This window comes from Passer montanus, unplaced genomic scaffold (assembly GCF_014805655.1).
Source record: "Passer montanus isolate IOZ18808 unplaced genomic scaffold, ASM1480565v1 scaffold571, whole genome shotgun sequence".
NCBI classification, from domain to species: Eukaryota; Metazoa; Chordata; class Aves; order Passeriformes; family Passeridae; genus Passer; species Passer montanus.
This window is the reverse complement of record NW_024370717.1, coordinates 16,110-32,991: the sequence shown is the minus strand read 5'-3', so window position 1 is coordinate 32,991 and position 16,882 is coordinate 16,110. Positions and strand designations below refer to the sequence as shown.

General features: G+C 49.8%; 1 protein-coding gene across 1 annotated transcript in view; it reads right to left on the bottom strand.

Moving 5' to 3' along the window:
* Positions 1-275: 275 nt before the first annotated feature.
* LOC120510390 (L-gulonolactone oxidase-like) overlaps positions 276-16,882 on the bottom strand; it is a 24,011-nt gene continuing 7,404 nt past the window's right edge. Inside the window, exons 4-8 of the mRNA XM_039726193.1 lie at positions 11,687-11,794; positions 10,151-10,227; positions 7,347-7,496; positions 5,143-5,307; positions 276-522 (exon numbers count right to left, since the gene is read on the bottom strand). Coding sequence (XP_039582127.1) covers positions 489-522; positions 5,143-5,307; positions 7,347-7,496; positions 10,151-10,227; positions 11,687-11,794 — 534 coding nt within the window. The 3' untranslated portion in view covers positions 276-488. The remainder of the gene's footprint in view (positions 523-5,142; positions 5,308-7,346; positions 7,497-10,150; positions 10,228-11,686; positions 11,795-16,882) is intronic.

Below are 16,882 nucleotides of genomic sequence, written 5' to 3'. Positions count from 1 at the left end.
TGGGAGATTTTTTTGGGAGATTTTTTATTCTTAGTAATATTTTTTGGGGGGAGATTTTGGGGGATTTATTGGGGGTTTTTTGTGGATTTTTTTGGAATTTGGGGGGATTTTCATTTTCTTTTTGGGGATTTTTTTTATTTTTGTCAGATTTTTTTGGATTGGGGGTTGGGAGATTTTTTGGGGGAATTTTTGGGAGATTTTCTTTTATTTTTTTGGGGGGAATTTTCTTGGGAATTTTTTCCCCCCAAATTAAAAAAACAAAAAATCAAGAAAAATTCTTCTCCAGAACCTTTTATTGGTGAAAAAATTGAATTTTTTCCACAAAATTCCACGAAACAACCCCAAAATTCCCCGGAAAATTCCAATTTCGGGATTTTTCCCGGATTTTTGGGCTCAAAAGAAAACTTTTTCCAGGTAGGGGTTGAGGAAGATCCCGTCGGGGTCCAACTTTTCCCTCAGGGCGCAGAATTTGGAAAATTCCGGGAACATCAGCTCCAGATCCTTCCTCGTGCAGCTGTGAGCCTGCAACGCCAAAATTCCCCAAAAAAATCCCAATTTTGGAAAAATTTGGGAATTTTCCCCCATTTTTCCCATTTCCCATTAAAAATCCCTTTTTTCCCCATTAAAAATCCCATTTTCCCCCATTTCCCCTCATTATTTCCCAATTTTATTCCCATTTTTTCCCATTTTTCCACATTTTTCCTGGTTTTTGCCCATTTCTTCCCATTTTTTCCCCATTTCCCCCTTTCCCCCCCATTTTCTCCCATTTCTTTTACCATTTTCTCATTTTTCCCCCATTTTTTCCCCCAATTTTTTCTCATTTTCCCCCAGTTTTTCTCCTAGGATTTTCCCCTTTTTTCCCCAATTTTTCCCTTTTTTCTCCCATCTTTTCCCCCTTCAGTCCCCCCCTTTTTTTACCATTTTTCCCATTTCCCCTTTTTCCTTTTTTCCACCCATTTCCCCCCTTTCCCCCCATTATTTTTCCCATTTCCCCCCTATTATTTCCCCCTTTAATTCCAATTTTTCCAAGGTTTTTCCCTTTTTTTACCATTTTCCCCATTTCCCCCATTTTTTCCCTTTTTTCCACCCATTTTCCCCCTCTTTTCCCCCCATTATTTTTCCCATTTTCCCCATTTTCCCCCTATTATTTCCCCCTTTAATTCCAATTTTTCCAAGGTTTTTCCCTTTTTTTACCATTTTCCCCATTTCCCCCATTTTTTAAATCCACACAGGGAAATAATCCACACCAGGAAATAAATAATCCAGACCAGGGAATAATCCACCCGGGAAATAAATAATCCACACTGGGGAATAATCCACACTGGGGAATAATCTACACCGGAAAATAATCCACCCCCAGAAATGCATGCTGGGAAATCCACACAGGGAAATAATCCACACCAGGAAATAAATAATCCAGACCAGGGAATAATCCACCCGGGAAATAAATAATCCACACCGGGGAATAATCCACACTGGGAAATAATCCACACTGGGGAATAATCCACCCCGGGGAATAAATAATCCACACCAGGGAATAATCCACACCGGGAAATAATCCATACTGGGGAATAATCCACCCCTGGAAATCCACCCCAGGAAATAATCCACCCCAGGAAATAATCCATACCGGGAAATAACCCACACCAGGAAATAAATAATCCACACTGGGGAATAATCCACATGGGGAAGTAATCCACCCCAGGAAATTCCACACTGGGAAATATAATCCACCCCAGGAAATAATCCACCCCAGGAAATAATCCACAATGGGAAATAATCCACACCAGGAAATAATCCACACCCGGGAAATAATCCACACCAGAATAAATAATCCACACTGGGGAATAATCCACATGGGGAAGTAATCCACCCCAGGAAATTCCACACTGGGAGATATAATCCACACTAGGAAATAATCCACCCCAGGAAATAATCCACCCCAGGAAATAATCCACAATGGGAAATAATCCACACCAGGAAATAATCCACACCCGGGAAATAATCCACACCAGGAAATAATCCACAGCAGGAAATCTCGACCAGGAAATCCCACCTGGGAAATCCGCTCTGGGAAATCCATACCCCCAGGATTCAGGATCCACCCCCAGGAATCCGGGTTCCACGCCCAGGAATTTGGGATCCACCCCCGGGTAATCCCACCTCCGGGACCCCCCCCCAGGAATTCGGGATCCACCCCTTGGAATGTGGGAGCAGAGCAGGAATCATCTGGATCCACCCCGGCATCCACTCCGGGAATTTGGGATCTCAGGATTGGGAAGCAGACGGATCCCCCGCCCCACCCTGGGATCCACCCCCAGGAATTTGGGATCCCAGGCACAGGAACCAGCGAGATCCACCCAGGGATCCACTCCCACCTGGGATCCACTTCCGGGATACACCCCCGCGAAATCCCACCCAGAATCCACCCCCAGGAATTCGAGATCCACCCCGGGATCCAACCCTGGGAATTATGGATCCCAGGGTCGGGAATCAGCCGGATCCAACTCCGGGATCCACCTCCGGGATCCGCTCCGGGAATTCAGGGTCCCAGGATCAGGAGCAAGCCAGATCCACCCCCAGGAATTTGGGATCAATCCCCGGGTCCACATCTGGGATCCACCCCTGGGATTTGGGATGCTGGAATCATCCCGGGATCCATCCCCGGGAATTTGGGATCCCGTGAAATGGGAATCAGCTGGATCCACCTCCAGGATCCACCCTGGGAATTTGGGATCCTGGAGTTGTTATGGGGAATCAGTGGGATCCAACCCCTGGGATCCACCTTGGGAATTTGGGATCCCAGGAGCAGGATCAGGAATCAGCTGGATCCACCCCCAGGAATTCAGGATCCTGGGAAAGGGATGGATTTGGGACCCTGGGAAACCCCCCTTGGGATCCACCCATGGGAATTTGGGATCTCTTGGAACAGGATGGAGTTTGGATCCCAGGATCGGGATCTGCAGAGATCCCATGGAAACATTCCCAGTGGGAACGGCGTCCCAAATCCAGATCCCTCTTCCCATGGATTTGAGATCACAGGTCTGGGATCTGGAGGGATCTCCATGTCCAGATTCCCACTGGGAATGGTGTTTCCTCTTCCCATGGATTCGGGATCCCAGGATCGGGATCTAGAATGATCCCCATGGAAATATTCCCAGTGGGAATGGTGCCCCCAATCCAGATCCCTCTTCCCATGGATTTGGGCCCTCGGAATCAGGATCTGGAGGGATCTCAACGCAAACATTCCCAGTGGGAATTTGACCCCATGGCAGACCCCTCTTCCCATGGGTTCATCTCAACGCAAACATTCCCAGTGGGAATTGTGAACCCTTGGCAGACCCCTCTTCCCATGGGTTTGGGATCCAGGGGTTGGGATCTGCAGGGATCTTCTTGCCCGGATTCCCAGTGGGAATGATGTCCCAAATCCAGATTCCTCTTCCCACGGATTGGTTCCTCATCCAGGGAATTCCAGGCTGCAGGAGATGCCAGGAAAGGGCTGGGACAAGGAATGGGTTTGGGATCCCGGGGTTGGGATCTGGAGGGATCTCCATGCCCATGCAGGGATCCCATGGAAACATTCCTGGTGGGAATGGTGAACGCTTGGCAGACCCCTCTTCCCATGGATTCGGGATCCCAGGGTTGGGACCGGCAGGGATCTCCATGCCCAGATTCCCGGTGGGAGCGGTGTCCCCCTGGCAGACCCCTCTTCCCACGGATTGGTTCCTCATCCAGGGAATTCCAGGCTGCAGGAGATGCCAGGAAAGGGCTGGGACAAGGAATGGGTTTGGGATCCCGGGGTTGGGATCTGCAGGGTTCTCCATGCCCAGATTCCCTATGGGAATAGTGTCTCCCTTTCCCATGGATTTGGGATCCCAGGATTGGGATCAGCAGGGATCCCATGGAAACATTCCCAGTGGGAATGGTGAACCCTTGGCAGATCCCTCTTCCCATGGATTTGGGGTCCCGGGATTGGGATCTGGAGAGATCTCCATGGTCAGATTCCCAGTGGGAATGGTGCCTCCTCTTCCCATGGGTTTGGGGTCCCAGGATTGGGACCTGCAGGGATCTCCATGCCCAGATTCCCGGTGGGAGCGGTGTCCCCCTGGCAGACCCCTCTTCCCATGGATTGGTTCCTCATCCAGGGAATTCCAGGCTGCAGGAGATGCCAGGAAAGGGCTGGGACAAGGAATGGGTTTGGGATCCCGGGGTTGGGATCTGCAGGGTTCTCCATGCCCAGATTCCCTGTGGGAATAGTGTCTGCCTTTCCCATGGGTTTGGGATTCCAGGACTGGGATCTGCAGGGATCCCATGGAAACATTCCCGGTGGGAATGGTGTCCCCCTGGCAGATCCCTCTTCCCATGGATTTGGGATTCTGGGATTGGGACCTGGAGGGATCCCATGCAAACATTCCCGGTGGGAATGGTGCCTCCTCTTCCAATGGGTTTGGGATCCAGGGATTGGGATCTGCGGGGATCCCATGGAAACATTGCCGGTGGGAGCGGTGAACCCTTGGCAGACCCCTCTTCCCATGGATTTGGGATTCCAGGATTGGGATCTGGAGAGATCTCCATGCCCAGATTCCCGGTGGGAATGGTGCCTCCTCTTCCAATGGGTTTGGGATCCAGGGATTGGGATCTGAAGGGATCTCAACGCAAGCATTCCTGGTGGGAATGGTGAACCCTTGGCAGACCCCTCTTCCCATGGATTTGGGATTCTGGGATCGGGACCTGGAGGGATCTCCACGCCCAGATTCCCGGTGGGAATGGTGCCTCCTCTTCCCATGGGTTCGGGATCCCAGGATTGGGATCTGCAGGGATCTCCATGCCCAGATTCCCAGTGGGAATGGCGCCGACTCTTCCCATGGGTTCGGGATCCCGGGATTGGGATCTGAAGGGATCCCATTCAGATATTCCCAGTGGGAATGGCGCCTCCTCTTCCCATGGATTCGGGATCCCGGGATTGGGATCTGAAGGGATCCCATTCAGATATTCCCAGTGGGAATGGCGCCTCCTCTTCCCATGGATTCGGGATCCCGGGATTGGGACCGGCAGGGATCCCACGCAAACATTCCTGGTGGGAGCGGTGTCCCAACTCCAGCCCCCTTCCCGCGGGTGTGGGGCTCTCCGGGCGGGCCCCACCTGTACATGATGACGTTGATGTAGCAGCTGTCCCGCCGGAAGCAGGGGCTCAGCGGGATCTCGTCCCGCCGGCAGAAGCGGATCTCCACCGGGAAGTGGGCGCCGATCCCGGGATTCCGGTCCAGCTCCGCCTTCAGCTCCAGCAGCGCCTCCTTGGTTTTCCCGCTGCTCCCGGAAAGAAAAAAATTCCCGGTGAACGGAAGGGAGGGAGATCCCATCCCGTGCAATTCCCGGAATTCTGGGAGTGTTCTGGAACGTTCTTCCCGTGGGATCACATGGATGAGGGATTTGGAATGGGATGGGTTTGGGATCCGGGGATTGGGGTCTGGAGGGATCCCCAAGGAAATGTTCCAGGTGGGAATGGTGTTCCCAATCCAGATTCTTCTTCCCGTGGATTTGGGGTCTGGAGGGATCTCCGTCCCATGGAATTCCTAGAATTCAGGGAATGTTCTGGAATGTTCTTCCTGTAGGACCACACAGAGCCAGGATTTGGAATGGGATGGGTTTGGGATCCGGGCATTGGGATTTGGAGGGATCTCCATCCCATGGAAATCCTGGAATTCAGGGAATGTTCCGGAATGTTCTTCTGATGGGCACACACGGTTCTGGGATTTGGAGTGGGGTGGGTTTGGGATCTGCAGGGATCTTCATGTCCAGATTCCCAGTGGGAATGGTGTTCCCAATCCAGATCCTTCTTCCCATGGATTTGGGGTCTGGAGGGATCTCCATCCCATGGAAATCCTGGAATTCTGGGAGTGTTCTGGAACGTTCTTCCCGTGGGATCACACGGATCTGGGATTTGGAGTGGCATGGGTTTGGGATCCCGGGATTGGGATCTGGAGGGATGTCCATGGAAATATTCCCGGTGGGAATGTTGTCCCTAGTCCAGGTCCCTCTTTCCATGGATTTGTTCCTCATCCAGGGAATTTTGGGTTTGAGAAGATCCCAGGAAAGGGATGGGATTTGGAATTCCATGGGAATGACGCAATCCTGGACTGGGATCTGGGAACCCCCATGGAAAAGGACCAGGATTGGGGAATTCCCATGGGAATGGACTGCGATCATGGAATTCCATTGGGAATTGACTGGGATCAGGGAATTGCGTGGGAATGGACTGGGATCTGGGAATTCCCATGGAAAAGGACTGGAATTTGGGGATTTCCATGGGAATGATGCAACCCTGGACTGGGATCATGGAATTTCCATGGAAATAAACCAAGATCTGGCAATTCCTTTGGGAATTGACTGGGATCAGGGAATTATATTGGAATGGACTGGGATCATGGAATTCCTATGGAAAAAGAGCGGGATTCGGGAATTACATGGGGGTGGCCCAGTCCTGGACTGGGATTCAGGAATTCCCATGGGAATGGACTGGGATTAGGGAATTGTGTGGGAATGGACTGGGATCATGGAATTCCCATGGGAATGGAGCGGGATTTGGGAATTACATGTGGATGACCCAACCCTGGACTGGGATCATGGAATTCCCATGGAAAAGCACTGGGATCTGGGAATTACATGGGGATGGCCCAGTCCTGGGTTGGGATTCAGGAATTCCCATGGAAATGGATGGAGATCTGGGAATTCCCATGGAAAAGCACTGAGATTTGGGAATTTCCATGGAAATGTCCCAACCCTGGACTGGGATCTAGGAATTTCCATGGGAATGGACCGGGATCTGGGAATTACATGGGGATGGCCCAGTCCTGGGTTGGGATTCAGGAATTCCCATGGGAATGGACCGGGATCTGGGAATTACATGGGGATGGCCCAGTCCTGGACTGAGATTCAGGAATTCCCTTGGGAATGGACTGGGACCATGGAATTCCCACAGGAAAGCCCCGGGATTTGGGAATAACATGTGGATGACCCAACCCTGGACTGGGATCATGGAATTCCCATGGAAAAGCACTGGGATCTGGGAATTACATGGGGATGGCCCAAGCCTGGGTTGGGATTCAAGAATTCCCATGGGAATGGACTGGGATCATGGAATTCCCATGGAAAAGCACCGGAATTTGGGAATTTCCATGGGAATGACCCAGTCCTGGGTTGGGATTCAATAATTCCCATGGGAATGGACTGGGATCATGGAATTCCCACGGAAAAGCACCGGAATTTGGGAATTTCCATGGGGATGGCCCAACCCTGGACTGGGACCATGGAATTCCCACGGAAAAGCACCAGGATTTGGGAATTACATGGGGATGGCCCAGTCCTGGACGTGCTGGCGGAAGCGGCACTCGTAGTTGAGGATCCGGTGGCTGCGGTCGACGCTTTCCGAGCGGGAGCTGAAGAGGAGCCGGAAGAAGGCGCGGTTGATCCAGGACACCAGGCCGGGGAAGAAGGAGCTGCCGGGAAAAACCGGGAATTCAGCCCCGGAGCCGCTTCCCAAAAATCCGCCAAGGGCGGGGAGGGAGCGGAAAACGGCTGGGGGAGGATCAGGGGACGCTGGAATGGTTCGGGTGGGATTCATGGAGCTGAAATCCCATTCCGTGGGCGGGGAAACATTCCAGGATTTCCTTGGGCGCTGCCAGGGATTCTCTGGGAATTCCAGCCCAGCCGGGAATTCCTTCCCAAATTCCTCCCCATTTTCCCAGGGAATTCCCTCCATTCCCAGCCTGGGATTGGATCCATCACCTTCCCAGCTCCTCCTTGAGAGGGAATTTTGGGAATTCCCTGGGAATTCAGGACTCCATTTCTCTTTTCCATCCTCAAATTCCATAAAAACCCCTTGGGATGGATCCTTGATCCCAGAATCCTGGAATTCTGGGGATGGATGGGATCCACAGATCTCAAATCCAATCCCATTCGAATCCCAAACCCCCGGGATTTCCCAACCTTTCCTTGGACATTGCCAGGGATCCAGGGATTTTCTGGGAATTCCCTCCCAGCTGGGAATTCCATCCCAAAATCCACTTTTCCCCCATTTCCCCCCTTTTTTCTTTGTCTGCTTGGATCCCTTGACAGAATTCCAAGATTTCCCAAAATCCCTCTTTTCCCAAAATCCCTATTTTCTCCAAATCCCTCTTTTCCAAATCCTCTGGATCCTTTTAGACACAAATCCTCGGGACATTCCCACATCCAAACCCATCCCAAAAAAATCTCCTTTGATCCCAAATTCCCATCTCGGGACTGGCTTGGAATTTTTGGAATTCCCATTCCCACTGGGATTTCAAATCCATGAAATTCCAGGCATGGATCAGGGCAGGAAAATTCCTGGATTTGTTTTTTCCATCCCCAAAAACTCCATGAATTCGTGAAATTCGGGACATGGGGAAATTCCTGGATTTGACTTTTCCAGCCTGAAAAATTCCATGAACCCAAGAAATTCCAGACATTGGATAACCCTTGGATTCAGCTTTTCCAGTAGGAAAAGTTCCATGAATCCATGAAATTCGGGGCTGGGAGAATCCTTGGATTTGGCTTTTCCAGCCCGAAAAATTCCATGAATCCATGAAATTGTGGACATGGGAAAATTCCTGGATTTGGTTTTTCCAGCCGGAAAAATTCCATAATTTCTGTGGACAGCAGAGGGCAGTGAAGCCCCAGCCGGGAATCCTATCCCTGGAAAAGCAGCAATTCCCAAAATTCCTCTTTTCCCGGGAATGGGAATGCTCCCTAAAAACCCCCAAAAAAATCCCAGCACAGGGAGAAAATCGGGATAAAACCAGGCTTGGAAAATTCCAATCCTCATCCCGATCCCGATCCCACTTCCAATCCCAATACTGATCCCAGTTCTGATCCTGATCTCCGTCCGGATCCCAATCCTGATCCCGATCCTGATTCCAACCTGAATCGCAATCCCAATCCCAATCCCAATCCCAATCCCAATCCCGACTGTAATCCCGATCCTATCCCAATTCCAATCCTAATCCCAATCCCGATCCTGATCCCAAATCTAATCCCGATCCAGATTCCAATCCCGATACTGATCCAATCTGATCCTAATCCCAGTCCCGATCCCAATGATCCAGATCCTGATCCCAATGACCCCAATCCCGATCCCAATCCCAATGATCCCAACCCCAATCCCAATGATCCCAACCCCAATCCTGATCCCAATCTCATCCTGATCCCAATTCTGATCCTGATCCCAATCCCAATCTTGATCCCAATCAACATCCCAATCCCAATCTGGATTCTCATCCCAATCCCAATCCTGACCCCAAACCCAATCCCGATGATCCCAATCCCAACGGGATCTGATCCCGATCCTGGCCTTTTCCCGGGATTTCATCACTTTCCTGGAAAAACTGAGAGGATTTGGAGTTTGGGATTTGGGATTTTTGGGATTTGGGGTTTGGGTATTTGGGGGGTTGGGATTTGGGGTTTGGGAGATTTGGGATTTTTGGGATTTTTGGGATTTTTGGAATTTTTGGGACCTTGGAGCTAGAATTCGGGATTTGGGGTTTGGGGGATTTAGGATTTTGGGGATTTTCAGGAATTTGGCATTTATTTGGGATTTTTGGGATTTTTGGAATTTTTGGGACCTTGGAGCTAGAATTCGGGATTTGGGGTTTGGGGGGGATTTAGGATTTTGGGGATTTTCAGGAATTTGGGAGTTGGGATTTGGCGTTTGGGATTTTTGAGTTTTGGGGGATTTGGGACGTTTGGAATTTTTGGGATTTTTGGAATTTTCAAGATTTTGGGGATTTACGAGTTGGAAGTTGGAATTCGGCATTTTTGGGATTTGGGGTTTGGGAATTTTGGGGTTGGGGGATTTGGGATTGTGGGGATTTTTTTGATTTTTGGGATTTTTGGAATTTGAGAGTTGGGATTTTTGAGTTTTGGGGTTTTGGGATCTGGGGTTTGGAGGATTTGGGATATTCGGAATTTTGGAGATTTTGGGGATTTAGGAGCTGGAAGTTGGGATTTGGCATTTGGGATTTTTGGGATTTGGGAATTTTGGGGTTTGGAGGATTTGGGATTTCTGGGATTCTGGGGATGTTTGGGATTTTTAGGGGTTGGGATTTGGGGTTTGGGGTTTTTGGGATTTTCCTACCTGATCCAGAGCAGGAATTCCAGGAGATAATATCCCACGGCGTAATCCCAAAACCAGCTGGAGGAGGATCTGGGAGGCTGCAAATCCCGTGGGAAAACAACAGATTTAAGGGATTTTGGGGATTTTAGGGATTTTAAGGATTTCAGGGATTTTAGGGATTCGACAAAGTGGGAATTCAGGAACGGGATCCACCCAGGAGAGGGGGGCTGGAGAATCCTGGGATCCCAAAATTCCAAATATTCCGTGGTGGGGCAAAACCCAGCTCTGGAAAAAAATTCCCAGAGACCATTCCCAAAATTCTTCTTCCCGCCCAAAATCCATCCCTGGAATTCCATCAGCTTGGAAAATCCCAGAATTCCAGGCACAAATTACCAAAATCCTGGAATTCCCACCCAAAATCTATCCCTGGAATTGCCAGGAGCTCGGAAAACCTGGAATTCCCAAAATTTTGTAATTCCCATCCCAAATCCACCGCTGGAATTGCCAGGAGCTCTGAAATTCCCGCGATTTTCAGAGATGCATTCCCAAAATCCTGGAATTCCTGCCCAAAATCCACCCCTGGAATTCCTGGATCTCAGGAATTCCCAGGATTTTTCAGGATCTGTCCCCAGAATCCTGGAATTCCTGCCCAAAATCCATCCCTGGAACTGTGGGATCTTGGAAAATCTCGGGATTTTTGGAGAACCATTCCCAAAATCCTGGAATTCCCACCCAAAATCTGTCTCTGGAATTTCCAGGAGCTTGGAAAGCCTGGAATTCCGAAAATCCTGGAATTCCTGACCCAAAATAGATCCTTGGAATTGCCAAGAACTCTGAAATTCCCAGGATTTTTTGGGATCCGTTCCCAAAATCCTGGAATTGCCCCCCAAAATCCACTCCTGGAATTCCTGGATATTGGAAATTCCCGGGATTTTTGGAGATCCATTCCCAAAATCATGGAATTCCTGCCCAAAATCCACCCTTGGAATTCCACAAGCTTGGAAAGTCCTGGAATTTTTTCAGGATCCATTCCCAAAATCCTGGAATTCCTGCCCAAAATCCACCCCTGGAATTGCCAGATCTCAGAAATCCCTGGGATATTTTTGGGATCTGTCCCCAAAATCCTGGAATTCCTGCCCAAAATCCGTCCCTGGAATTGTGGGATCTTGGCAATTCCTGGGATTCCTGGAGCCCAATCCCAAAATCCACCCCTGGAATTGCCAGATCCTGGAAATTAATAGGATATTTTGGGATTCATTCCCAAAATCCAATAATTCCCATCCCAAAATCTGTCTCTGGAATTTCCAGGAGCTTGGAAAACCTGGAATTCCGAAAATCCTGGAATTCCGACTCAAAATAGATCCTTGGAATTGCCAGATCTCAGAAATTCCTGGGATTTTTTGGGATCCATTCCCAAAATCCTGGAATTGCCCCCCAAAATCCACCCCTGGAATTCCTGGATCTTGGAAATTCCCGGGATTTTCGGAGATTCATTCCCGAAATCCAGCCCCGGCACTGCGGGATCCCGGGAATTCCCGGGATTTTGGGGATTCTCGCCTGGTCGGTGGGATCCTGGTAGATGATCCGGACGTTCTCGGTGTGCGGGAACCACAGGAAGCGGAAATATTGGGAATTCCTCAGGTGCTCGTCCAGCTGATCCAGGACCTGGAGCCGGCGGGAAAACGGGAAAAGGTCGGAGGTCATTCCCGGTTTTCCAGAGTGGGAATGTCGGGAATGGGGGGGTGGGGGAAGCTCAGAGGATTCCCAGGATTTGGGGGCTGGGAATTCTCTGCTTGGGGTGCGGGCAGTGATGCCAAAATTTGGGATCCAATGGGAATTTGGGTTTGGATCCAATGGGGATTGGGGCTGGGATCCAATGGGAATTTGGGGTTTGGATCCAATGGGAATTTGGGATGGGATCTAATGGGAATGGAGTTAAATTCCAATTGGAATTTGGGTTTTGATCTAATGGGAATTTGGGTTTTGATCCATTGGGAATGGGGCTGGATCCAATGGGAATTTGGGTTTTGATCCAATGGGAATTTGCGGTTTGGATCCAATGGGAATGGAGCTGAATCCAATGGGAATTTGGGTTTGGATCTAATGGGAATTTGGGTTTTGATCCATTGGGAATGGGGCTGGATCCAATGGGAATTTGGGTTTGGATCTAATGGGAATTTGGGGTTGGGATCCAATGGGAATGGAGCTGAATCCAATGGGAATTTGGGGTTTGGATCCAATGGGAATTTGGAGTTTGGATCCAATTGGAATTTGGGATGGGATCCAATGGGAATTTGGGTTTTGATCCAATGGGAATTTGCGGTTTGGATCCAATGGGAATGGAGCTGAATCCAATGGGAATTTGGGGTTGGGATCCAATGGGAATTGTGGTTTGGATCCAGTGGGAATTTGGGATGGGATCCAGTGGGAATTTGGGTTTTGATCTAATGGGAATGGGGCTGGATCCAATGGGAATTTGGGATGGGATCCAATGGGAGTTTGGGTTTGGATCCAGTGGGAATTTGGGTTTGGATCCATTGGGAATGGGGCTGGATCCAATGGGAATTTGGGGTTTGGATCCAATTGGAATTTGGGTTTTGATCTAATTGGAATGGAGCTCCATTCCAATGGGAATTGGGGCTGAATTCCAATGGGAATTTGGGATGGGATCCAGTGGGAATTGGGGCTGGGATCCAATGGAAATGGAACTCAATTCCAATGGGATATTTCTCAGGAAATTATTCCCAGAAAATATTCCCAAAAAAGATGCCCAGGAAATTATTCCCAGGGAATATTCCCAGGAATTTTTCCTAGGATTTATTCCCAGGAAATATTTCCGTTAATTATTCCCAGGTAATTATTCCCAGAAACTATTCCCAAAAAAGAAACCCAGGAAATTATTCCCAGGAAATATTTCCATGAAATATTCCTGGGAATTATTACCGGGCATTATTCCCAGAAAATAATCCCAAAAAAAGGCGTCCAGGAAATTATTCCTATATATTATTCCAATATATTATTCCTAGGATTTATTCCCAGGAATTATTCTCAGAAAATATTCCCAGGAACTTATTCCCAAGAAACATTCCCAGGAAATTATTTCCAGGATTTATTCCCAGAAAATATTTCTATGAAATATTCCCAGAAAATATTCCCAGGACATATTCCCAGCAATTTTTTATTCCCAGAAAATAATCTCAAAAAAAGTGCCCAGGAAATATTTTCATGAAATATTCCCAGGAAAATATTTCCCAGGAAATCATTCCCAGAAACTGTTCCCAAAAAAGACGCCCAGGAAATTATTCCCAGGGAATAATTCCATGAAATTTTCCCGGGAAATTATTTCAGGAAATATTCCGAGGAATTGTCCCTTACGGAAAGGAGGTGGGAGAACGGAACAGAATCCTGGAATGGTTTGGGGTGGGATCCATGGATTTTCAATCCCACCCCAAAATCCTGGGATTTTCCAGCCTTTCCTAGGACAGTCCCAGGGATTTTTTGGGAATTCCAGCCCAGGCAGGAATTCATTCCCAAAATCCCATTTCCCTCTTTCCCAGGGAATTCCCTCCATTCCCAGCCTGGCATCGGATCCAGCCCCATCCCAACTCCTCTCCAGGAAGGAATTTTGGGATTTCCCTGGGAATTTGGGGCTCCATAAATCCCACAAAAACCCCTCGGGATGGATCCTGGATCCCAAAATCCTGGAATTCCTCAGGGGGATCCATGAACCTCCAATCCCACCCCATTCCCACCCCTCCAAGCTTTCCTTGGACACTCCCAGGGATTTTTTGGGATGGAATCCATGGACTTTCAATCCCATCCCATTCCAATCCCAACATCTGGGAATTTTCCAGCCTTTCCTTGGACATTCCAAAGGATTTTCTGGGAATTCCAGCCCAGGCAGGAATTCATTCCCAAAATCCCATTTCCCCCTTTCCCAGGGAATTCCCTCCATTCCCAGCCTGGCATCGGATCCAGCCCCATCCCGACTCCTCTCTGGGAAAGAATTTTGGGATTTCCCTGGGAATTTGGGGCTCCACTTCCCATAAACCCCATAGAAACCCTTCAGGATGGATCTTGGATCCAAGAATCCCGGAATTCCTCTGACGGGATCCACAGATCCCCAATCCCATCCCATTCCCACCCCTCCAACCTTTCCTTGGCCCCTCCCGGGGTCCCGAATTCCCGGGAAAAGCCTCCCCCCACATTCCCCAGGGATGTGATTCATCCTTTCCCACATTTTCTTCCTCTCCCAACCCTTTCTCTCCATCATTCCCACCTTTTCTCATCCTTTCCCACATTCCCTGGATCCTTTCCCACATTCCCAAAACCCTTTCCCGCTTTTCCTGCATCTCCCAACCCAATCCCTCCACCCTTTCCCACACTCCTGAAATCCTTTCCCACTTTTCCTAAGCCCTCCAGGAATTTTCCTCCATGGTTTCCCACATTCCCTGGATCCTTTTCCCTCTCTCCTGCATTTCCCAACCCATTCCCTGGATCCTCTGCCACATTCCCAAAATAATTTCCCACCTTCCCTGATTCCTCCAGGACGTTCCCTCCATCCTTTCCCACATTCCCTGGATCCTTTTTCCCACTGCCCTGATTTTTCAAACCCATTCCCTGGATTCTTTCCCCCCTTTTCCCAAAATCCTTTCCCACTTTTCCCCCATCCTTCAGGATTTTCCCTCCATCCTTTCCCACATTCCCAGGATCTTTTCCCATTTTTCCTTCATCCTTTTACCAATTTTCCTGCCTCTCCCACCCCAATCCCTCCATCCATTCCCACCTTTTTCCATCCTTTCCCTAAATTCTTCCCCTTTCCCTTTAAACCTTTCCCACATTCCCTGGATCATTTCCCCCCTTTTCCCAAAATAATTTCCCTCCCACTTTTCCTGCCTCTCCCAACCCTTTGTCTCCGTCATTCCCACCTTTTCCCAAAATCCTTTCCCACTTTTTCTGCATTTTCCAACCATTGCTCTGGATCCTCTCCCACTTTTCCTGCCCCTTCCTGCACCTCCCTGGAGCCTTTCCCACATTCCCAAAACCCTTTCCCACATTCCCTAAATCTTTTCCCACTTTTCCTGCCTCTCCCAACCCAATCCCTCCATCATTCCCACCCTTTTCCACACTTTCCCACCTTTTTCCATCCTTTCCATCTTTTCCCAAAATCCTTTCCCACTTTTCCTCCATCCCCCAGGATTTCCCCTCCATCCTTTCCCACATTCCCTGGATCCTCTCCTGCATTTTCCAACCCTTTCCCTGGATTCTCTCCCACTTTTCCTGCCCCTTCCTGCATCCAGCCTTTCCTTGGACACTCTTGGGGATTCTCTGGGAATTGCAGCCCCACCGGGAATTCCTTCCCAAGATCCCATTTTTCAGGGAATTCTCTGCATTCCCTGCCTGGGGTTGAATCCATCCTCATCCTGACTCCTCTCTGGGAAGGAATTTTGAGAATTCCCTGGAATTTGGGGCTCTATTTTTCTTTCCCATCCCCAAATTCCATAAAAATCCCTCAGGATGGATCCTGAGCGCCCTTCACCCCCCGCCCCGTACAGGAATTCCAGTGTTGGGATCCATGGATTTTCAATCCCATCCCATTTCAATCCCGCAATCCCACAACACTTTACGGGATTTGGGGATGGAAAAGGGAAGCGGAGTCCCAAATCCCAGGGAGATCCCAAAATTCCTTCCTAGAGAGGATTCGGGATGGGGATGGATCCCACCCCAGGCAGGGAATGCAGAGAATTCCCTGAAAAATGGGATCTTGGGAAGGAATTCCTGGCCGGGCTGAAATTCCCAGAGAATCCCTGGATCCCCGAGAGTGTCCAAGGAAAGGCTGGAAAATCCTGGGACTGTGGGATTGGAATGGAATGGGATTGAAGGTCCAGGGATCCCATCCCAAGAATTCTGGGTATCTGGGATCAAGGATCCATCCCAGGGGATTTTAATGGAATTGGGGGGTGGAAAAGGGAAGGGAGACCCTTCCTGGAGTCCCCAATTCCCAGGGAAGCCCCTGGACCCCAAATTCCTTCCTGGAAAGGAGTCAGGATGAGGATGGATCCCACCCCAGGCAGGGAATGCAGAGAATTCCATAAAAAACCGGGATTTGGGGTGGAATTCCTGGCCTGGCTGCAATTCCCAGAGAATCCCTGGCAGTGTCCAAGGAAAAGCTGGAAAATCCCAGGATTTTGGGATCGGAATGGGATTGGATTTGAGGTCCATGGATCCCAACAATGGAATTCCAGGATTCTGGGACCAAGGATGCTCAGGATCCATCCCGAGGGATTTTTATGGAATTCAGGGATGGAAAAGGGAAGCGGAGTCCCAAACCTCAGAGAAATCCCGAAATTCCTTCCCGGAGAGGATTCGGGATGGGGATGGATCCCACCCCAGGCAGGGAATGCAGAGAACTCCATAAAAAACCGGGATTTGGGGTGGAATTCCCGGCCTGGCTGCGATTCCCGGCGGTTCCCGGCTCCCCGCGCGCGTCCCGGGAAGGTCGGAGGAGCCGGGATCGTTCCAAGGGCTCCGCAGGCGCTGGGAATAATTGGGAAGGCGGAATTATCCCTCAAAGGCTCCGGCCGCGCTCCGGCGCCCTTTGAAGTGCCGGGAATGAAAAGCTGCTCCCGGCAAAGGGACCCGGGAATGCTGAGTCCTCCCGTCCTTGGCCCGCGCGAGGGAGAATTCGGGAATTGAATCCCTGGGAATGGGGGGGGATGGGGGAAAGATCCCGGGAATGCGGGGGGGGAAATG